Source organism: Emys orbicularis, chromosome 25 (assembly GCF_028017835.1).
Source record: "Emys orbicularis isolate rEmyOrb1 chromosome 25, rEmyOrb1.hap1, whole genome shotgun sequence".
Taxonomy (NCBI): Eukaryota; Metazoa; Chordata; order Testudines; family Emydidae; genus Emys; species Emys orbicularis.
In genome coordinates, this window is record NC_088707.1 from 13250719 (window position 1) to 13274195 (window position 23477).

Below are 23477 nucleotides of genomic sequence, written 5' to 3' on the forward strand. Positions count from 1 at the left end.
GCCCTCGCTCTCACCCAGCCGGTTCCCTCACTTCATTCTGGAGCCAGGCCTAGAGCTGTTCGGAAACCTGTACGAATGATCAGCAACCCTTCTGGAAAGAAACAAAAATCTTCCATTGCTTTTCAAAATGTTTTGTGGCCATTTCCCAGTGTCATGGCAGAAAATCCACTTTTCGTTTCTTTCAGCCAAAAAATGGAAAATTAAAAAAACTTCCAAACCTTTGGTTGAAAAGCCATTGTTTTAAATCAAGTGCCAGCTGGACATCCCAGGGCCAGCCGTGCTCCTCCACCAGCCTTGTGCAGTACGCTGACACCCAGGGAAGGCCAAGCCTGCCACAAAAGGAACCATCTCTCCCCGGGTGGTATTTATCTTCCCAAACAGGGCATCACACATGAACTAAATTAATGAAACCAGACCCACCAAAGCCCCACTTCATGCACACCTCCCCCCTGACTCCCCCCCCCCCCCAAGAGGCTCTGTGTTCAGAGCGTTATCACACTCACATCTCATGGTCAGGGTCTGACTTTCCCCCCGTTCCTGACTTCTCAAACCAGGCTTCTCCTCCCGCTGGGCCTAGCCAATCTAAGGGCTTGGCTACATGGCAAGCCAGACTCACCAGTTCCCCAACTTGCAGTGCACTGCCATCCAGGTCAACACTGGGCATGCCATCCCACGGTGCACTGCAGGACATTCACTTTCTGTAGCCGTGTCCACACAGGACATTACCGCACTGCAAGCTGGTGTGCTGTAGCTTCACCTGGCTTGCTGTGTAGGGTTAGGGGTTAGGGCTTGGGAAGGACTCCAGTCAGTGAAACCAGTGCTGAGAGGCCAACGCAATGACGTCTCTTCCCCACTCTGGTCAAGGCGCAGGCCAGATGGTGCCTGTGGATTGGTGCTGTAGCCCTGCAACTCCCTGGCAAGGGCACTCATGGGGAGTGCCCAGGCGGAGAATGGTTCCTGCCTTGAAATCTTTCTGCCGGTGATGGCAGTGGGAGAGTCTGGGAGTGATGATTTCCTGTGAGGTTTTGGAAACTTGGCCCCAGGTGGCCATGGAATATCCTGTTGGGTGCAGGGCACCCAGCCCACAGTCATCCTGCCTGGTCACCCCAAACCAGTACTGGGACTGACTTCCTGCCCCTGCAACTAGCTCGCTAGGATCGGAGCAAAGGGAGTCGCTGGCTCGCCGGAGAGCGTCAGCTCTTCCAAAGGGATTTAGAGGATTTCCTCTGGTCTGGGCCACCATTCCTTACATGCCCATGAACTCACTGTCCCTCCCCCTACACACACACACTTCCCGTGCCCACCTCCATGCAACCAAAGCCCTCATCTCTCACCCACACCTCTCATGCCCATCTTCTCACACACAGACACTCAAAGGTGAAAGCGATTCCCGCAGCCAGCCGGGAGAGCTGGCTGTGCCATTTCGCGGCTGTGACAGCCGACCACACACAACATGGGGGGAGAGTGCAGGATGCTGGAATGGCCGGCTTTGGGATAAGGTCTGAAGCCCAGGCAGGTGAGCCTGTGTTTGGACGTGCCCCGGCAGGCACCAGACCCAGATGCCAGTCCAGGTGAGCGCCCCCGCCCTGGGCTATGTTAAGTACCCAGAGAGGGGCTGAGAAGGACTCTGTGGCTTGGAGAGGTGGGGATCCAAGACCAATGAACCTTTATACAAAGTAGAACAGCTTCAACAGGAGAGCTTGCGAGACACCCCCCTCCCCCCCATGCCGACTGCTCTAGATGAAGGCTAGATTCCCAAAGACACATAGGCGTGGGGGTCCTTGAGGGTAAACAACGAAAGAAACATTGGGCCAGAGTGAGTGAGCACGAGAATGGCTCTAGCCTGGCGATGTCCCTTTGTGGATCTAGCCCGAGATTTCCCAGGCAATGGGCTTGAAGACAGTGGAGGATCTCTGCTCTGATGAGTCCCAGGACAGAAATATTGGGGTGCGGCAGTTCAGGAGTGAGATGCGTTGAGGTGCACTGATGGAGAAAGCAGCCGGTACTTCACATTTCTTCCACTAAAATAGCCTGGGCCAGATTTAAACAACTGTGTGTGCCCTTGTACGGGAGTGCAGGTCTTGATGCACATAAACCTGGAGTTACATATGCACACACCTGTCACACATCAGCAAATTAATCTGTAAATCTGATCCTAATTTTATAAAGTGTGTAATTGTGAAATAGAAAAAATAATTCCGGCTCATGAGCTTCATTCTGCCAGAGACCCTCACTGACAGATCCCACTGCTCCTTCCGAATGTCGCCTTCTCTGGAACTGCTTTAGTCCTCTCAGCTCGATGCCGTTTTCATCCTGACCTGGAAAGAGCAGGGCCTGAACTCGTAAGTCTAATATTCATGCTCCTCACACATGTGCTTCTGCATTGCTCTTACATTTAGATACCTTGTCTTTCACCAAGAGACTCCCGCAGAGTCAGGCCCTATTGCATCAGGGACTGTACAAAACACACAGCGCCTGCCCCAAAGATCTCGCGGTCTGACAGACGGGGAGATGAATGCGGGCACAGCAAGGGAATGGGTGTGCCCCAGACAACACAGCAGATCAGTGGCCAAACTGGGACTAACACTCAGGTCCACTGAATACCAGTCCAATACCCTATCCACAAGCCTACACTGGAAAAGGCACCAGCCCTAAAATCCTTTGGCTCTGCTTTCAGCTCACGGCAAGCCACTGCTTCTTCCACAGTCGAGCAGAACATACAGGAAATAGGCCCAGATGCTGGGGTGGAAGCCAAGGCACAAGAAGAGCTGCCCACCAGAAGCCATTAGCCATATATTCTAGAACCTGAATGAATCGACTAACGTAGACAATGCTATACGTATTCTTATAACCCCGAATATGGTGCTCTTTTTGTTACCCATTTACATGTGTGCAGACATGTCTATTATAGAACTCTTGTAACAACTCCCTTCCTATAATGGAAACCGACTAATTTCATTGAATAGTCTTTTAAGTCAGCTTGCTCGTGTGTCTGCTTTGTGTGGTTTTATTTGGAGTCCCTTATGTTGCTCTTTGGCTCAGGAGATTTCTGTGCTGCTAGGGGGAGGGGGAGGGATAGCTCAATGGTTTGAGCATTGGCCTGCTAAACCCAGGGTTGTGAGTTCAATCCTTGAGGGGGCCACTTAGGGATCTGGGGCAAAATCAGTACTTGGTCCTGCTAGTGAAGGCAGGGGGCTGGACTCGATGACCTTTCAAGGTCCCTTCCAGTTCTAGGAGATGGGATATCTCCATTAATTTATATTTAATTTATTTATTTAGATTCCAAGGCCAGAAGGGACCGTTAGGATCATCTAGTGTGAGCTCCGGCATAACCCAGGCCAGAGAATTGCACCCAATTAGCTCTGTAGCCAGCTCATTCTTTGGCATTGCTTTAACAAAGCATGAGGATTGCGACAAAGTGGACTCATTTCATAGTTATTGCCACACAATCGCATGGTTTTATGGAAAATCGGTCTTGTCAAACAAACCTGATTTCATTCTCGGATGAGATCACAGGTTTGGTTGATAAAGGTAACTGAGGAGATATGTAATATAATTAGACTTTTGTAAGGCATCGGATTTTGATTAAAAACTAGCACTACACAGTATCAATAAAGCACATACTAAGTGGATTAGGAACTGGCTAATTGACGGCACTCAAAATGTAGTTGTCCATGGGGAATCATCATCAAATGGGCCTAACACTATTCAACATTTTTACCAATGACCTGGACGTAAATATAAAGAAATCACGGCTGATAAATATTGTGAATAATGCAAAGATTGGCCAAGCGAGTGGTAAATAAGGGTGAGAACAGGGCAGTCACACAGACCCATCTCAGTTGCTTGGTTTGCTGGGCTCATTTAAACAAAATGCATTTTAATACAGCCAAATGCAAAGTTATAATCCAGCAAAAGCAATGCAGGTCAGCCCTACCGAATGGGGGCCCTGTGTCCCAGAACGCAGGGACTCTGAGGACAGAGGGGTCACAGCAGACAAAGAATTGAACATGAGCTCCCAGTGTGCGGCTGTGGGAAACATGGCTAATGCCATTCTCGGATGGCTATACAGGGGGGTAGTGAGCAGGAGTGGGGAGGTGATTTGTCCTTCCAAGGAGCTGCTACCCTGCATGGTGCTTGTGGTGGTGATGTCACCTCCAGGTTGATTTCCACTGATGTTCTCCAGGAAGGCCATTTTGAGTATTTGTCCCTTTGGCTATGACTGGGGCTGTCTATTGCACTGTATAGCACTGCATCATCTGCCACCTGGAAAAGCCTGCCTTTCTCTCAATCCGCTGAGAGCAGAGGCACGCGGGGTTGCAATTATTTCAAAGTCTAGTTTGTGGGGCTTGCCCTTGCATGGACATGTCAGCGTGCCCCGTCCCACGCCGGGCTCTAATTGGCCACTGTTGAATTTTAGCTGGGAGTTGCTTCAGCAGTTTGGGGAATTTCTCTTGTACAATTTTGCAGTGATCTGTGCAGCTCATTCTGGGGCAGGCAGAGCCTCTGTCTTCGCTGGGGGCCTGGGTGATGCTAGACGATTTAGTTCTGAAAACCACTTTTTTCCTTTGCTCTTCACAGCCCCAGGACAGTGTGTGGTGTCTCAGACCATCTGTGCCATTGTCACTCCCCACCCAGTGTACGGTATAGGGCTGTTTCCAGCGCTCTTTACAAAACGATTTATCTTCTTGCAATAAGCTCCTGTGGCATCATGGACTGGACACTTGCCTTTTCCCTGTTTTTGTTGTCCCTGTAATACAGGCTTTGCTTGCCCGTCCTTGCAGACCACTGCTGTGTTTGCCTTTATTTTGTGTGTGTGGCGAAAGCTTCCTCTCTTTCGACTGCTTCCCATGTCCGTAGCTGTTCCTTCGCTTGCACTGCTGCCGTGGACGTCAACATCTGGATTAAGCTCCAGCTCGGACTGCTGCCACGTATCCCACAGATATGTACGGCTTTTTTAACGACAGCGGAGCTTTTCCTAACACCACCACAGCTTGGGAGCCACACTAAATCAGACAACACGCTTTTCCTTCTGCCTTATGTTAGGAGCTGCAGGTTATGAGTTCCACACTGGAAGCTATGCCGCGTTCACAACAAGTACTACGTTATTGCATCTTCTAATGGATAAGACATTGCAACATCTTCTATGGGGTCAGTGGGGACCAGGCCTGGGGGCTAAGCCCTGGGGGTCACCCAAGGAAGTGGTTGCAGGGACATTGCGGGCCTGCAGTAGGTTGGCATCTCGCTCATGCTGCACCAGCAGTTCAGCTCGTCCCCCCCACAGCGACACTTTCTGACCCAGCGACACAATGCGCCTGACACCAAGGGGCTCGGGGACGCCTGGAGGAGCCCTTTGTGCCCCGCACTGTGGCTGGGACAAGGGATTAGGGATGATTTCCAACCTAGAAACACTGGGCTGTGGGTTGGAGTTGAGAGGAGAGAGCAGTCAGCAATACCTGGGGCTTCCCGACCACAGTGAGGAGAAACAGGGGCACCAGCCAGCCGGTCAGCCTGACCCGGACCCAAGATTTGCACCCAGCTGTTAGACTCAGGGCTTGTAAAATGCTTGGGGTGGCTGGGGTCCATGGGGGTGGCGTGCGGTAGGCCCAGCAGCTCCAGCTCTGTGGTCTCTCATTGGCAGGGGAGGGCTTAGAACATGAGAAGCGGTAGAAAGAGGCCCTCTGACTGCTGAGTGACTATGGAGCATTAAACTGGCTCCTTGCCCTCCCCCCCTGCAGGGCTCAGCCCCATCTGCTCATGGAACCCAAGGATGCGGTTAACGCACAGGATGGGGTGGCTGGTGCTTCCAGGGCGTGTGCATTAGCTGGGCACTGTGGATGTAAGAACGGGGTGTGCGGCATGTCCGCCCAATGTTTCTGGCCTCACACTCTGCCCACGGCTGCAGCATCAGCCGTGGACTTTGGGGCTCTGCCCTGCACGACCGTCAGCCCTAGTCTATGGTGCCTGCGTTCAAGGCATGGCCCTGTTGGCACCAAGCCACTGGAGCCAAGCACTTGTCAAAAGCTGCTACCTGCTGCAGCAACAGCCTCGTGCTGTGAGCTGGGGCTGGGCCCTGAACACAGACACTCATGGCTCTGCCACGCCCTGGAACATCCCGCCCCAGTGAGGCCAGGTCTGGAACAGGCAGGCAGCTGCGGGGCAGGATTTGGGCATTCTAGGACGTGCAAGGGCAGTGTATATTGCTGCTGCCCGCTCCACATCTGGCTCTGACCAGCAGGAGAATACTGGTCTTCCCCAGCGTCTGGGAGTGGATGCAGGTTCCAGCAGTGTCAGTCAGGGTCCTTTTCCAGGGCCAATGCCCAGCTAGTAGCATACTTGGAAAGACCCTGTCTCATCCATCTGCGTCACAGAAAAATTCAACCCACTGGCTCCAGTTGTTCTCATCTCTAGTCCCTTCCTTAGACCTGCAGCCCTTCAATTCCTGTTTAATCCATCCAGCATCCACGTTTGATCCTTAGGAGGGTCAGCGGCTGCCCTCCTGCCAGGGGTGGATGCTTTGCAGTAGTGGGTGAAGTGGTTGCTGTGTGCACATTGGGATGACAGCTGCCCTCCCACCCTACTCCCACCCATAAAGTGATTCCAGCCGGAGGTGCCTGCTTCATTCTGCACCTTTCCCTTAGGGATTCCTCTCAACCCACCCCCCAACCCAAAAGGGAACAAGGGCAATGCTGATCCCCCAGCCCCAGAGCCCTCTTCCTGGGCCTGCCCCAACACACACAACCAATGGCGGGTGGGGGCTGTGGCTGCTCCACTGGGAATTCTCCGGGAGGTCCAGCTCTGTTGGTGTGAACAGACAGATCCCACTGGGCAATCCCAGCTCGCAGGGTAGCTGACTGAATCAAATCAAGGGGCCAGGCTGTTAGCACATGGAATGAGGGCTCCTAGGCCTAGCCCAGCTCTGGCACTGATCTGCAGCAGCTCAACCCCGCCGGCCGAGCTCGTAACCCACGTGCACTGGGTGCCTCGTGACACATGGTCTGACTAGGCAAGGCAGGGGAGGGGGCCGGCCTCAGCCCAGGTCACACGGCGAAGCAATCGCCGAGCCGGGCAGGAGCGAGCTCGGCCAGCACCCTGGCCACTGAGCCATGCTGCTTCCGCTAACCCTTGTGACAGCGTGCGAGTGACTTCACCTTTCTCTGCCGTCCTGGCCACCCATTGCACCCGGCCCATGGCAGCCTGGGGGGCCCCCAGCACTTCTGAGAGCAGGGGCGTTGCCCAGGACACCTGTCCAGTTTGCCTAGTTACTGGACATTTGCCACCTCTCTAAAACGTACCGTGAGTTGAATGAAAGTTTGGTGAGGCCCTGGAGCGTCCCCTGGGAAGCGCTGTCGGGGGAGGGGGAGGGGGATTCCAGCTGGCTTTCTCCCTGTGGTGGCACCAATTCACGTGTTCTCTGTTTCCCCTCCTAGGTCCCTCGCGTTAGGCCAGCAATACACCTCGCTGGGGTCCCAGCCCATCCTGTGCGGCTCCATCCCCGGGCTGGTCCCCAAGCAGCTCCGGTTCTGCCGGAACTATATTGAAATCATGCCCAGCGTGGCCGAGGGGGTGAAGCTGGGGATCCAGGAGTGTCAGCACCAGTTCCGAGGCCGGCGCTGGAACTGCACCACCATCGACGACAGCCTGGCCATCTTCGGGCCAGTCCTGGACAAAGGTAAGGGACCCACGCGGCCCCTCCGCCAGGCAACAAGGCTGCCAGGTTGGGGGGGGGGGCAAGTCTTCCATTTAGCTGCGTTCCAGGACCATGCAGAGGCGCAAGCTGAGATCAGGGCCCGGCGTCGAACAGACCCAGTGAGAGATAGACCTGGCCAAGGAGCTCACAGGGGTGGGAGGGGAGACAGAGGCACAGAGACGGGACGGGACGTACCCACGGTCACCCAGCCCCTGCATTGGGGGGGGGGGCTGCAAAGCTCGTCTCAATGCAGACGCCCAGGGATCTGGTATTGCTGCCCGTGCTCACATCGGTCCCAGGCCCTGCGGCATGGTCTGCCTGGGCTGTGTAGAGGGAAGGGCTGCTCGTGACAGCAGCTCTCGGCAGACAAGTCCCCACCACTAGGGAGAGTTTGCCTTGGTGACAGATTGCAAACTAGGATCAGAAATCCCTCCCCCCCCCAACCCCTGCCACGTGTGAGTCTTTGGGGCAGGGTGTCCTCGGCCTTGCCAAGGGAGTCAGTGAGCACGGCCCAGCTCTTCCCACGCAGGCCCACGGCTCCAGGGCCGGCCCAGCCCTCTGGCCCCAGGCACGACAGGCTAGCGGGAGGCTCAGCTGGGCTTGGCCCTGGCGAGTGCACTCTGTGAAAGCGGCTTTGGGGGGAGGAGGAGGAGGAGGAAAGTCTATACCCCGTGTCCTCCCCCAGGCCTGCCGACCTGGCCCCTGGGCTGGAGTGACAGCAAGGGGAAGCTGCAGCCTGACCAGAGCCATGGGGGTCCTACAGCTGCTGCCTTATTCTGCTCAGAGGTGCAGATCCTAACCCTACGTGCCTCAGTCCCTCTGGCTCGGACTCCCAGGCCTGTCCTAGGGCAGGGTCTGCCCCAGCCCCACACAGGCGCTGCCTGAGACTAGCCACCAGAGCCCACAGGCCGCCAGGTCTGCAGGGCCCCTTCATGGACGCTGCTCATTTCATCTCCCCTCTCTGTGTCAAAACTCCATCTGGGCTGGGCTGGGCCCCCTTCCGGCCTCTGTTAATAGCAGGGATGTGAGGCACCCCCCTACCCACAAAGACTAGAACCCCTCATCGGGTTGCTTCTGAGAAGACAACGGATCTGGGCATTGAAACAGAGGACTAAGGAGTCAGAGCTCCTGCACCCCATTCCCGGCTCTGCCACTGATTTGTTGCACGGCCTTTGAAGAAGTCATTTCCCCTTCGGTGCCTCAGTTTCCCCATCTGTGAAATGGGGACAGTTCATGCTTCCTGACCTCAGAGAGGCTGGGAGGCTTCAGTAATGTTGATGAGGGAGGCTGATGCCAGGGAAGGCCAAAGGATTATTTGGAACCAGCTGAGACCGTAGCTGGAGGGCATTTGGAATTTGACACACTGTGGGTCAGACTCAGCACCCCAGCCTCGGCCCCGGCCCCTCTGCTGCCCTGTGTTGAAACTCTGGCTGCTCTTCTCCCAGCCACCCCTAGCCAGGGGCTGGATTTGCTCCCTGCCCCCTCTGTGCACTCAGTGATTCCCCGGACCAAGGGTCCCACTTACCCCAGGCAGCCCCAGAGCCCATGCTAGCAAGGACAGGCAATGCCAGGCTGTGAGGAGCAGAAAGGGGGCCAGATGCAGTGGAAGGGGGCTGGAGTCAGGGCACCGTGGCATCCTGGTGCTTCTGGCTGAGTGAGGGGGAGCACAGAGCCCGTGGCCCGAGCTGCGAAAAGGCCAACAGCACCAAGATAACCCTGTGGCTTTTCTCAGCCATGCCACTCGCAGTCATTTGCATCTAAACAGGGGTGTATAGGATGGGATCAGGGGGCCCGGGGCCATCTCAATATCAGCTCCAGAGACTTAAGAGGAGGGGGAGAGAAAAGAGAGAGGGAGAGAGCAAAATAAGCTTATACCGATGAGAAAGAGCTAAGCTGCCTCCCCTACTGTGAGCAGGGTGAGTGATACGGCCCAGCGCTACCGTGCTGCACCATTCACACGCCCTTTAGCCATTCTGCTCTGGGGGTGGGGGATGGGGAGAGCCATCAATAGGGCTTTCCCAGCTGGGCTGGCAGGACTGGCCGGGGCCGGCAGGCCGGGGACACTGTCCCGTTGCTACGCGGGGTCTCGGGGAATGCCAGCGCTCTGGGCTGGGGGGACGTTGGACGGCGGAAACATTCCGCATTATGCTGGTAATACAGTGTGACACCGAGGGAACAATGGGAAATTGAGTGGCCCAGCAGGTAACGGGCCTGGCTGGGAGACAGTCGCAGTGGTGCACTGTCAAGCGCTCACTAATCCTCCCTCCCGACCCCTCCCTGGTTCTGGGAACTTCGCTTGCTCATTTCACTGCTGGGAAATTTCTCCCCGACGCCTTGTGCAGCCCTAGTGGAGATTTTCAAGTGATTCATTTATAGCGCCAGGCCTTCCCCGTCCTGGAGCCTCTCCTCACTCCCCCATTGACCTGCTGGGGTTGAATATGCCTCGTGCCAAACTGGCTCTGGGGCTGCAGGACAAAAACAAGCAGGAGTAAACCTGGCTGTGGTCAAGCATGGCTTGTTCTTGCCGGTATATACAGAAAGCATGTTCTGACCGCGGGTTAACGTGCATTCCCCGGGCGCGGACAAGAAATGTGCATGGCTCTGACACTCCCAAGTTTAAAGCAGTTACTTGTTTGGCAGGAGCTTGTTCTAGCTGGGGATGTTGCACTGGTTTAAACATGACCTGAAAAGTAAACAACATCTATTAGTCCTGTGGCACCTTATAGACTAACAGGCGTATTGGAGCATAAGCTTTCGTGGGTGAATACCCACTTCGTCAGATGCATGTATTCACCCACGAAAGCTTATGCTCCAATACAACTTTTAGTCTATAAGGTGCCACAGGACTCTGTCGCTTTTTATAGATCCAGACTAACACGGCTCCCCTCTGATACTTAACATCTATTAGGTATGTGCTCTCCACTTTTTCCCCTGGGGGATGGCTAGAGACAGCCTTTAAGTAGAGCTGACACTTTCCGGCTTGCTTTTTCCCTTCAGAATAGCAGGAATGCCAAGTTTGTTCTTCCTTGTTCCAGCGGGAGGTCTCCTGGGATGATTCATGTGCACAGTGGAAGCTCTCTTGGCCCTTTGGCCCAGGGGCAGGCATGTGGAATCTTTAACCCCAGGGAGCTTTTCTCCCCTGGGTTTCCCTCTCAGAACTGACATGGCCTCATCCCCGTAGGCTGAGCCCCTCTCAGCACGCCTGGGACAGGGCTCAGTACTAATATCTCCATGTGCAGCAGAGCCACCTGTCGGCTTCGGAGCAAGTACTAAGTGACTCACCCAGGGTCACGCAGGAAGGCTGTAGCAGGGGCAGAAAATGACCCTGTCTCCTGAATCCCATTCCAGACTGGCCAGCTTCTTTCCTCAGCTGGTGAGTTACAGTTACAAATCATCGAAATACAAATTCCTACCCCCTCACTCAGCTTGCACTGTCGGATCTGGTGCAATAAACCTGCTGATGCTCTGGTCGTCCATAGAGGTGAGGGTTGCAGGGATGGCGGAGAGTCATCAATCGGGATTTCCTAGCCTGACTGGCAGGATTGTATTTAGCAAACATGGGTTAGATAAGAGCTGACTGGGATGGGGGGGAAGCGTAGAGCAAACCCTTCTCTCTCTCTGAACCAAAGGTCTCAGACATCAGTCCCCCTGAGAAGACACAAGGCAGATTCCCCTTTTGCTGGTCACCGTAAGGTCATGTCTACATTTAAATAAAAAGTAACCCAGCTGAGTTCTACCACGTCTCCTTCCTAGCCACACATGCAAGAAAAAAATATGAAGGAATCATTTTAGGTCCCATTGAGACTAGTTAAATGAGTCAGAGGATCCAGGTGCAACCCAGGTGTCCCTGACTTGGTTACATAGACTGAAGGCCAGAAGGGACCATTGTGATCATCCAATCCAACCTCCTGCATGTCACAGGCCACAGAACCTCCCCCTCCCACCCACCCCGTGCAGACTCTAACCTCTGGCTGAGTTACTGACGTCCTCAAACCATAACTTAAAGGCTTCAAGTTACAGAGAATCCACCATTTACACTAGTTTAAACCTGCAAGTGACCTGTGCCCCATGCTGCACAGGAAGGCAAAACACAAAACAAAATAAAAACGCCCAGGGTCTCTGCCAATCTGATGTAGGGGGAAATTCCTTCCCGACCCCAAATATGGCGATCAGTTAAACCCTGAGCATGTGGGCGAGACCTACCAGCCAGACACATGGGAAAGAATTCTCTGTAGTAACTCAGAGCCCTCCCCCAGCTAGTGTCTCATCACCAGCCATTGGAGATATTTACTATGAGAAGTTGCAGACAGGCCATATGCCATTGTAGACAACCTCATCCGACCATCCCCTCCATAAATTTATCAAGGTCAGTCTTGAACCCAGGTTTTTTCCCCCACTGCTCCCCTTGGGAGGCTGTTCCAAAACTTCACTCCTCTGATGGGTAGAAACCTTTGCCTAGTTTCAAGCCTAAACTTGTTGATGGCCAGTTTTTAGCCCTTTGTTCTTGTGCCAACATTGGCGCTTAACTTAAATAATTCCTCTCCCTCCCTGGTGTGCAGCCCTCTGATGTATTTATGGAGAGCGATCAGATCTCCCCTCAGTCTTTGTCTGGTTAGGCTAAACAAGCCAAACTCCTTGAGTCTCCTCTCATAAGGTAGGTTTTCCATTCCTCGGATCATCCTAGTAGCCCTTCTCTGCACCTGTCCCAGTCTGAATTCATCTTTCTTAAACATGGGAGACCAGAACTGCACACAGTGTTCCAGATGAGGTCTCACCAGTGGCTTGTACAATAGAAATAACACTTTCCTATCTCAACTGGAAATACCTCGCCTGGTACATCCTAGGACTGCATTAACCTTTTCATGGCCACATCATAGTCATCCTGCCATCAACCAATATACCCAAATCTTTCTCCTTCTCTGTCACTTTCAACTGATATGTTCCCAGGTTATAGCAAAAATTCTTGTTGTTAGTCCCTAAGTGCATGACCTTGCACTTTGCACAATTAAATATCATCCCATTTCTATAAACTCCAGTTTTCAATGTCATCCAGATTTTTTTGTATGATATTCCAGTCCCCCTCTGTATTGGCAGGGCCGGCTCTAACTTTTTTGCCGCGCGAGGCAAAAAAGAAGAGCGCCGCCCCGCCGTAACACCCCCCCGAGCACCGGGCCGCCCAAACCCCTGCCCAAAATCCCCTCCGAGCGCCAGGCCGGGCCGCCCAAACCCCCGCCCCCCCCCCCCAGCCCCGAGCGCCGCACCGGGCTGCCCAAACCCCCGGAGCGCCGCGCCGCCCAACCACCCCGAGTGCCGCGCTGGGCCGGCCAAACCCCACCCCCAAGCACCGCGCCGCGCCACGCCGCCCAAACCCCCGGAGCGCCGGGCCGCGCCGCCGAAATACCCCCCGCGCTGCCCGGCCGAAACAAAAAGCAAAAACAAAAAAAATCCCTCGAGCGCCGCCCCGCCAAACAAAACAAAAAAAAAACACTGCGAGAGCCCCCCGCCACCCCAACATTGGCTGCCCCTTCTAAGGTGCTACCCCACGCACGTGCTTGGTTGGCTGGTGCCTGGAGCCGGCCCTGTGTATTGGCAATACCTCCCAATTTTGTGTCATCTGCAAATTTTATTAGCACACTCTAGGGTGACCAGATGTCCCGATTTTATAGGGACAGTCCCGATTTTTGGGTCTTTTTCTTATATAGGCTCCTATTACCCTCCACCCCCGTCCCGATTTTTCACACTTGCTGTCTGGTCACCCTAGCACACTCCCACTTTTTGTGCAAAGGTCATTAATGAAAATGGTAAATAAGGTTGGTCCCAAGAACAGTCCCTGAGGAACTCCACTAGTAACAGCCCTCCCACCTGACAGTTCACCTGTCAGTACGACCTGTTGTAGTCTCTCTTTTAACCAGTTCCTTATCCACCTCTCAATTCGCATATTAATCCACATCTTCTCCAATTTAACTAATAATTTCCCATGTGGAATAGATCTAATCTACCTGCATTACTGAAAGCCAGGTAGATTAGACCTTTAGACATTCCCTTTGTCTAAAAAAATCAGTTATCTTCTCAAAGAAGATCAGGTTGGTCTGGCACAATCTACCTTTTATAAATCCAGGCTGAATTTTATCCCAATTACCATTTATCTCTATGTCCTTAAAACTACTTTTGCTTTCAAAATTTGTTCCAAGACCTTGCGTACAATTGAGATCAAACTAATGGCCCTGTAGTTTCCCTGATCACTTTTATCTCTTTCTTAAAAAGAGGTTCTATGTTAGCAATTCTCCAGTCATAGGGTACAGCTCCCAAGGTTGTGGCTACAGATGAACATGGCTACCCCTCTGATACATGACTCCCAAGTTTACAGATTCATTAAAAACCCTTGCTATTGGGCCAGCAATTTCACGAGCCAGTTCCTTTGATATTCTTGGATGGAGATTAATTGGGCCCCCTGATTTTTCCCCATGAAGCTGTTTGAGTTTGACTTCTACCTCGGATGTGGTCATTTCTACTGCCATGTCCTCATTTCCATTAGCCTCCCGGCTACTATCCCTCAGCTACTCATTCCCCTTCTTATAAACTCAGTCAAGTATTTGTTTAGATGTTGGGCCAGGCCTAGATTATCTTTAATCTCTGCCCCATTCTCAGTGCTTAGTGGTCCCACTTCTTCTTTCTTTTTATTTATATGGCTAAAGAACCTTTTACTGTTGGTTTTAATTCCCTTTGCAAGGTCCAACTCTGCTTGGCTTTGGGCAGTTCTCACTTTCCCCTGCATTTTCTGACCTCCAAGAAAGGTTTCCTTGCTGATCCATCCCATCTTCCATTCCTTGTAGGCTTTCTGCTTTCTCTTCAGCACCGGTTTGAAATACTTGCTCTGTTGCTTGTCCAGTTTGGACTGAACCCTTCCCTACACATTTTTCCCCCTTGCTTGGGATGCAGGCTTCAGACAGCTTCTGCAACTTTGACTTTAATTCCAAGCCTCCTCCACATTCAGATCCTTGAGTTCTTCAGTCCAGTCCACTTCCCTAACTAATTCCCTGAATTTTTTAGCGGTTGCCGTTTGGAAATCCAGTCCCCTAGTTGCAGACCTATTTGTGTTTATCCTTCCATTTCGTTTTAACTGAATTAGCTCATGATCACTAGAACCAAGGTAGCCTGCTTCCACTCCATAGGCCCGTGTTTCTGCCCCGTGCGAAGGGCCCTGTCTGCAAGACACAATGACCCACTCAGTGGGTGCAGTTATTAACTATTTATGTTATGGTGGCATTTATGGGTCCCACTGGAGTTCATGTATTAATTGTATTTTTACCCTAGCACCCAAAGGCTCAGTGAGGCCTGAGGCAGTCCTGTGCTAGGGGCTGTACACACACAGGTGGACACGGTCCCACCTACACCACAACATTTAACCATGGTGCACAGTTTTGTAACCCCGGCCCATGCCCTGGTGGGGAGAGCAGTGTAGGTGGCCTTTAGGCTGATTTTTATATTGGGGTGAGAACGTTAGGACCTGCTCCAGCATGAGTCCTGTCTACACTGCAGAATCACCATGTTTGATGCTCCTGCGGCTCACTCATGTTTCCTTCTGCCTTTATGGACAGAAAAAATCTCTTTCTGAAGCTGAGAGGCAGCGAGGTGCCCGAGAAGGCCCTGGACTGGGTGTGAGACCTCTGTCAAATGACTGTCTGGCTAACTGTGAGCAGGTCACTTCACCTTGCTGTGTCTCTCTCCCGCATGCATCCTTTGTCTTTCAGGCTGGGACCATCTGGTTCTGCATGTAGGGCCAGGCCCAGCGTACACATAACAATGCTGAGGAACCATTGCTTAGCCTAACTCTAGACTGGATTAAAACACTGGTTCCTAAGGGGATTGTCACCTATTCTCTGTGCAGGATGGTAAAAAGGAGAATGCCCAGCCTAAACGGAGGGATGTGTTTGCAAAGAATGGTTTAGCACCCCTACATGAAGCTAGCTTGGGAAATGATTTCAGAACCCTTTGACCCATCCTCAAGGGCCAGATAAACCAAGTTAGGAGTTAGTGGAGTGGGAGACGCGACTCAAGCACCATTTTCTTCCCAATGTCAATAGGGCCAAATAGTGAGAGTTAAAAGGCTGAAATAGTCTCTCCAAGGGAGTTGGGGAAAATCCCATCACTAGGGGTACAGAATTCCAAAAACCACTTAGCATTAGCCTAATTCTGGTCCCAGTGAAGCCACCGGTAAAAATTCCACTGACTGTGTGGGAGCAGAAGTAGAGCAAAGCTGGCCACTTTGAAAATAGCACCCTGAGACTTTCCAACTGGACTGGATAGAATACTAGACAATGAACTGAATTGCTGGACCACAGTCTAGACCCACAGCATAAGCTAGAATCTGACTTCTGTGACCCACAGGAGCAAAGTGACTTTTATTAATACTGGTGCCCCTCTGCCGAGAGGTAGTACAAATCTGGGGCCTTGCTGGTTGGCGTCCCAATGGTGGACAAATCAGGGACATGGAGTCTGGGAATATTCCTAGTGTAAATTGCTTTATTTACACATATGCACCAGTCTTGGGACAGAAACGGTCCCAAACAGCATGCAGTACACCCCCTCTTCCAGAAATCCCAGACCGCATATCAATGCCCAGTCCCCATGAAGCTACTCTGTACCCGGAATTGCCCCAAATATAGAGAATAAAGCAGAGAACAAACTCTGCTGTCTGCCAGAGTGTCTCCCAAAGGTCAACCACAGAACAAAACTTACAACACAACAGCATTTCTTCAAAGACTAAACACTTGCTCACAGACCAAGAAAAAGAACTAAAAGCAAGACTAGGTAGAACAGCGACATCTATTGACTGACTCTTGCCATAACAGCACTATGGTTCGAGCCCCGCTGTTCACTAGGATTAAAACATGGTTTGATAAAAAGTTTTTTGTTCTGTGTAATCAGCAAGCTTTCCACGATGCTAATCAAATGATCTCATCAGTTCTCACTGCCCCACCACAAAGTGAGTCACTATCATCCCCCCTAAACTGTAAGGGAAACTGAGGCACAGGTGGGTGGCACGACTTGCCTAAGGCTAGAGGAGGCACCCGCTTCACAGTTCGGATTAGAATTTAGGAGCTGAGCACCTAAAATCCAGGGCTTAATCCACAAGGGCCGAGGTTCCCAACAGTGACCAGCCAGTTCTCTGCAAATCACGCAGTTCTGCCACCACCTCCTTGCTTCCCTCTGCTACGGTTTATTGAAACATGAACTAACATACACTCAGCACTTTGTTAGTGTCACTTTTCCATGTAATAACTGCTGTAGGGCCCAGGGGCATATTGAGCAATTGTGATTTTGAGAGGAGGTGTCTGCCTCACAATCTCTATTAACTTGTGATAGACATGATGAAAAACTGAGCAGTTTTGCCCTGGAATGTGCCACGTGAGCGCCCTGACACCAGGCCTGGAATGTGCCACGGGAGCGCCCTGACGCCAGGCCTGGAACGTGCCATGTGAACGCCCTGATGCCAGGCCTGGAACGTGCCATGGGAGCGCCCTGACGCCAGGCCTGCCCTGGAACATGCCCCACTGTCTATTTGGCATTCAAACTTCCTGTTTGTTTGGGTGCCGCTGCTTTGTCTTTGCATCTGATGCTTGTCTGACTTTTACAAACCATTTATTTTTTCTGTTTTGTGCTGCATAGTGTCATACACACAAAATCTCAACCTCTGAGTCACAGCCGGCTTCCTTGCTAGGGTGCATTTTTTCTGCATTCATAGAATCATAGAATATCAGGGTTGGAAGGGACTTCAGGAGGTCATCTAGTCCAACCCCCTGCTCAAAGCAGGACCAATTCCCAACTAAATCATCCCAGCCAGGGCTTTGTCAAGCCTGACCTTAAAAACCTCTAAGGAAGGAGATTCCACCACCTCCCTAGGTAACCCATTCCAGTGCTTCACCACCCTCCTAGTGAAATAGTGTTTCCTAATATCCAACCTAGACCTCCCCCACTGCAACTTGAGACCACTGCTCCTTGTTCTGTCATCTGCCACCACTGAGAACAGCCGAGTTCCATCCTCTTTGGAACCCCCCTTCAGGTAGTTAAAGGCTGCTATCAAATCCCCCCTCATTCTTCTCTTCTGCAAACTAAACAATCCCAGTTCCCTCAGCCTCTCCTCATAAGTCATGCACTCCAGACCCCTAATCATTTTTGTTGCCCTCCGCTGGACTCTTTCCAATATTTCCACATCCTTCTTGTAGTGTGGGGCCCAAAACTGGACACAGTACTCCAGATGAGGCCTCACCAATGCCGAATAGAGGGGAATTCTTCGCAGCTGCAAGCATGGTGTGGAGAGCCCTGGTGGGGGGCACTAGAGAGGGGCCAAGTAGGATAACGCATTGGCTAAGTGTTAGCGGGCTGTTGTCACTGCTCTCATCTGCTGCATAGAATCAGAACTACTTATGTATTACTGGTGGTACAGAAGCAGCTAGAGGCCCCAACCCAGACCAGGGCACTGTTGTGAGAGTCCCTGCCCAGAAGAGCTTACAGTCTGACTAGATAAGGAGGAAAAAGGATGGCAGGGGACAGCGGCACAGTGAGGAAAAGCGACTTGCCTAAGGTTACACAGCAGATCAGTGGCAGAGCTGGAAGTAAAGCCCAGATCTCTTGATTCTCAGTCCATTGATCTATTACCTAGAGCATGTTGCTTCAACTGAGTATCACATGCCCTGTACTGCTGGCGAAGTCTACTCCTTTAGTGCAAGTGGTGATTCTGCAGCAGGGGCATCAAGCGTCTTGGAAGGGCTATCACTCCTCATGCTTCAGAGCCAGAACCACCAACTATTGGAGGCTGAGGAGGAAGCTTTTCCTGGGGGCAGGTTAGACCATAACTGCTTTGAACCTTTCTTGGGGCAACTGGTGCTGGCCACTGTCAGTGGCAGGATACTGGGCTCGCTGGACCATAGGTCTGATCTAGAGCCACCCAATAACCTGCCAAGCTTGTCACTACTGAGACAGCATCAAAGGAGTAGACGGGAGGATTTTGACACTAGTTGGGCTGGGGCATGAGTACTGAGCCCCAGATGGGTTTGGAGCAAAGTCTCCATGCAACAGGGAGCATGTCAGATGGCCCTGGCTTGCTCGGCATCAGCCTGAAGGTGACATTGGAAAGGGATTTCTCTTGGGCTGGGTGTGGTGCGCACAGGACACTGAGGCCCCAGCCCCACACAAGGTCACATCATGGAAAGCCTGACATGGGACGCAGTGAGTAAAGAATTAAAGGATGGCAGATGAGATGACAAGTTTGGTTGCTAAGAGTAACCGTGGTGATGTTATATCAAACGTCTGTGTGACATTTGATTTAAATATGGCTGACAGAATTAAAATAGTAGCACTTTCAAAATCAATATCACACATATTAAAAACTGGCTAAATGATAGATCTTGAAAAGGGATTGTAAATGGGGAATCATCATCCAGTGGGGGAGTTTTTAGCGGGGTCCCACAGAGATCTGTTCTTGACCCAATAGTATTCAATATCTTGATCAAGGATCTGGAATTTTTTTTTTAAATCCTTGCAGGTAAATTTTGCTGATGAGACAAAAACAGGAGGCGTGATAAATAAGAGTAAAAACATTGGATGTATGAAACTAAAGAGGCTGTTCAACACCTAAGTCCCTTTCTGGACCTCGCCTATCCCATTTCTGTGCCTGTTTCTCCTCCCACCTTTGGGTGTTGGATTTGTAAAGCCTTCTCTCATGGGTTTGCCCAGTGATGGGGCAAAGGGGCACTGATCTCAGTGGGGAGTGCTGCTCTACAGAACTACTGTAAGACAAGTAACGATGGTATATTATAATGGAGCACCGGCTCCATTCTAGGTAAGGCCGACCAGCACTTTCTGGTTAAAGATTGACTCTTCTAAAACTCTAAAATCTGCATGCTTACTTGGATGGTCTTGACATTTGTGTGCCTCCTGGAGGGGGGCTAGACAGAGTGAGTGACCCAGAAATGGGATCAGTTGAACAAGGAGATCCCAAGATACAGCTCCCCCTGAAACCCCCCACCCAGCATTTTGCAAAACCAATAGGGTCTTATAACTTTTGTCTGCCCACACCTGGGGCTCAAACCCTGGCTCTATAATTGTCCCCCACATGACCTCAGTTGCTCAACATTTATTTCAAGTGGTGCATAACGCCCATGAGCCTTTGGGGCAGCGATTTTCAAAACTGAAAACGGTTTTAAAGCCAGATTTTAGCTCTCTAGAATGGTGTGTGCCAAACCCTCCTGTGACGAAGAGATTGAAACGGGATGTGCAGCAAGACCAGGCCCCTTGTCACAGCAATTTGGTGGCTCAAGGGGCCAGGCTGTGGAAATAACAACCGTTTCCCCCTTGGTCAGCGCGCAAGGAGCGAGGTGTGCCGAACTGGCAGACAAACACCTCAGCAAACATCTGTGCTTCTTGCTCAGGTAGTGGCTGGGCCTCGGCCTGGTTGGAGAAGTAGTCTGCGATAGTGAGGGTGTATCAACTACCAGTGACAGAGCCCCAGAACAGCCATAGCTACCCTCCCTAGAGGCTGGCTCAGCTGGGTGGGAACCATAGATAGTGTGTGTGTAGGATGTGCTGTCTTATGGGCCCCCCAGGTATAGGGAAGCTTTACCCAGCCCCTAACAGACTGCGCTATCCAGGCCTGTGGTACTGATTTTGAACCCTTTAGGAAAGCTCCCCGCATCTTCCTGCTATGTAACACCTTCAGAATCTCAGGCACCAATCCCTGGGGACCACTATGTGATGATTTAGTTGGGGATTGGTCCTGCTTTGAGCAGGGGGTTGGACTAGATGACCTCCTGAGGACCCTTCCAACCTTGATAGTCTATGATTCTATGTTCTCCACTTCCCATCAAAATAATAATAATAATTAATGGAGATATCCTATCTCCTAGAACTGGAAGGGACCTTGAAAGGTCATCAAGTCCAGCCCCCTGCCTTCACTAGCAGGACCAAGTACTGATTTTGTCCCAGATCCCTAAGTGGCCCCCTCAAGGATTGAACTCACAACCCTGGGTTTAGCAGGCCAATGCTCAAACCACTGAGCTATCCCTCCCCCCATCGATACCTAACCAGTAGCCTTGCTCTAGGTGCACGTCAGGCCAGGCTTCTCTGTATGTATGTACACCTGGGCCTGCCAGTGCCTCTTCTGGCAGATCCAACAGCCTCCTTCCTTCCAGCACCTTAGCTGGGAAACTCCTGGGTCTGTGGCTTGTCCCTCCTTCATCATTGTGGCTCTGCATTGGCGCCTCCCACCTCTGCTGGTGTCACGGCTGCTGCTAGGCTGGCAGGTTTTCATTTCTCCATCCTGAGCACATGGCTGGCCCTGTCCAGGCTCGGTCTCTTGGCCAGGGCATCAGCATTCCTGTGCTGAGCTAGCTGCTCAAACTATTGGGCCAATTGTCCTTGGGGTTCATGGAAATTATAGAATCTCTTGTGTGAAGGGTGATTCGGATTTAAGACCTTTCCCCAGGGGGAAGTGCTGGAAATGGTTGGTGCCAGCAGTTCACAATTGTGGAGTATTCTGTTCTTCCTTGTTCAGGGTCCTGCTGATGCACGCAATTACTCCTTCTTGGTCTCCATATGGTTGAGCCAATGCTAACTTCACTGGCATCGGGGTCTAGGACAAACCGTAGCTGGGGATCTGGGTAGGCCAGTATTGTTGAAGACACGAGCCTCCACTTTAGTTCCAGAATGACTTCTTGGTATGGGGTGGTCCACTCAAACATCTGCCCCTTCTCTACCAGCTTGGGTAGTGGCTGTGCAATTGTGGCAAAGTCAACAATGAAACGCTGGTAGTATAAAGCCAAGCCAGTGAAACTCTGCACTCAGTGACAGAACATGACACTGGCTAGAATCAGACGGCTTCTCCCTTTTCCAGGTCTTTCGCTATGCCATTCTTTGAGATCACATGCCTCCAGTAATCTACTTTATCACAGAAAAGATGCATTTTGCTGGTTTCACTTTTAAGCTGGCTTCGCGTAGCCTCTCCAGCACAGTTCCTGGCTTCTGCAAATGCTCCTCAAATCACCTCACAGTGACAACGTTATCAAGTTACACTAGGCAGGACATGCCCTGCAGTCTCCCAGCATGACATCCATCAGCCTTTGGAACAGCCCAGGCACAATACAGAGGCCAAAAGGCAGAGGCCAAACTCAAAGAGGCCCTGTTTGGTGGTGCATGCCATCTTCTGTCGGTCATCTTGGTGCACCTCTACTTGCCGGTAGTCACTGGCCAGGCCCAGCATGCAGAACCAACAGGCCTTTGCCAGCCAGTAGAGTGACCGTTGTTTGCCTTATTCCCATGATCTTAAACTGAGCTTGATTTGCAACCTGGAGCACCACACTGAAAGGTCTTAACTTCCTCCGTTTCCTTGGGTGGCTCTTTGTCATGATTGTGAGTATGGAATGGAAACCTGTCTCTGGAGCCTACCAGAATTGTAAGTGGGTGTCCATTGATCTCACAAATGATGTAGCATTTGGACCTGATCTCACTGGCAGCTGTTGTCTCTCACTGTGACCCTACAGGTCTGCAGATGGGGCCTGGCTCTTGGCTCCTGTCCTTGGTAGATGTCTTGCCTCCAGGCGTTACCCTGCTGTGGGTATTCCCACAGGACGTGCCTGTGGTTCCAACCTCCAGCATCGTAGATCTGCCCAGTACCTCCTACGGGTACTTTCAGGGTCTTTCAAAGTTCAGTTGCTTCCTGTGTCCCTCTCTCTCCCTCCACCCCCCATTGGTTCTTGCTGGGTTACAGGGCTCCCTTTCTGTTAACAGCTCGCTGCTTCGCTCTCCTGCCCTCACTTAGTTCTTGGAGGGCTGAGTCCCATGTCTTTCCTCTAGCTGTAGTGTCTTCTAGTTCAGCCTTGCACACCTGTGTCTAGGGGCTAGGTCCTGCTCTTCTGCAGCCTCTATGGCTAGTTCCAGCTCCACAGCAATCTTGAGGGCCTCTTCCAGCCCATTTGGTTTCTCCTTACAAAGAACTATCCGGATTTCTCCCCCAGCTGCATGTCACAAGTTGGTCCCTGGCCAGTAAATCCTGCATTTGGTTGTCATAGTCCAGGATCACCTTGGTGGCCAGGTGCCGGAGGAAATAGCCAAAATTGGTGACAGATTCCCCTTTTTCTTGTCTTGTGTTGAAGGCTGCTCATTTGGAGCAGCAGGCCATGAAAATCCAGCTTGGCGACCTCTTCCCAGCTAGTTATTCGAGCAGCTTGTTCGTAATGGTTGAGCCAGCTGGCCCAGCACTGATCATCCCCAGTATAAGCTCTGGATAAGAAGTTGGGCCACCGCATCTCCCACCCGCACTGACCTGCCACTCTCGGGGCTCAGGGGAACATTTAAGTCATCAGGATTGTTCATTTCCACTCACTCTCGTACCTATGGCAACTGCCTCTTAACTCCTTGCCAACCAAATCCCTAGATTCCAAGGCCAGAAGGGACCAGTGTGATCATCTCATCTGAATGCCTGCATAGCGCAGGCCATAGAACTCCCCCCAAATAATTCCGCTTTGAACGAAAGTCTTTTCAAACAAACCCTGTACTGATTTTGGAATCGCCAGGGATGGAGCCTCTACCACAACCCTTGGTAAGTTGTCCAAATGGTTAATTATCCTTAAAAATTTACACATTTCCAGTTTGCATTTGTCTAGCTTCAGCTTCCAGCAATCGGATCGTGTTAGACCTTTCTCTGCTAGATTGAAAAGCCCATTATGAAATCTTTGTTCCCCATGTAGATACTTATAGACTGGGATCAAGTCACCTCTTAACCTTCTCTTTG

General features: G+C 51.7%; 1 protein-coding gene across 1 annotated transcript in view; it reads left to right on the forward strand.

Moving 5' to 3' along the window:
- Positions 1-23477, forward strand: part of WNT3 (Wnt family member 3) — a 91115-nt gene that overhangs the window by 57271 nt on the left and 10367 nt on the right. The window contains exon 2 of the mRNA XM_065422514.1: positions 7431-7672. Within this exon, the coding sequence (XP_065278586.1) occupies positions 7431-7672 (242 nt within the window). The remainder of the gene's footprint in view (positions 1-7430; positions 7673-23477) is intronic.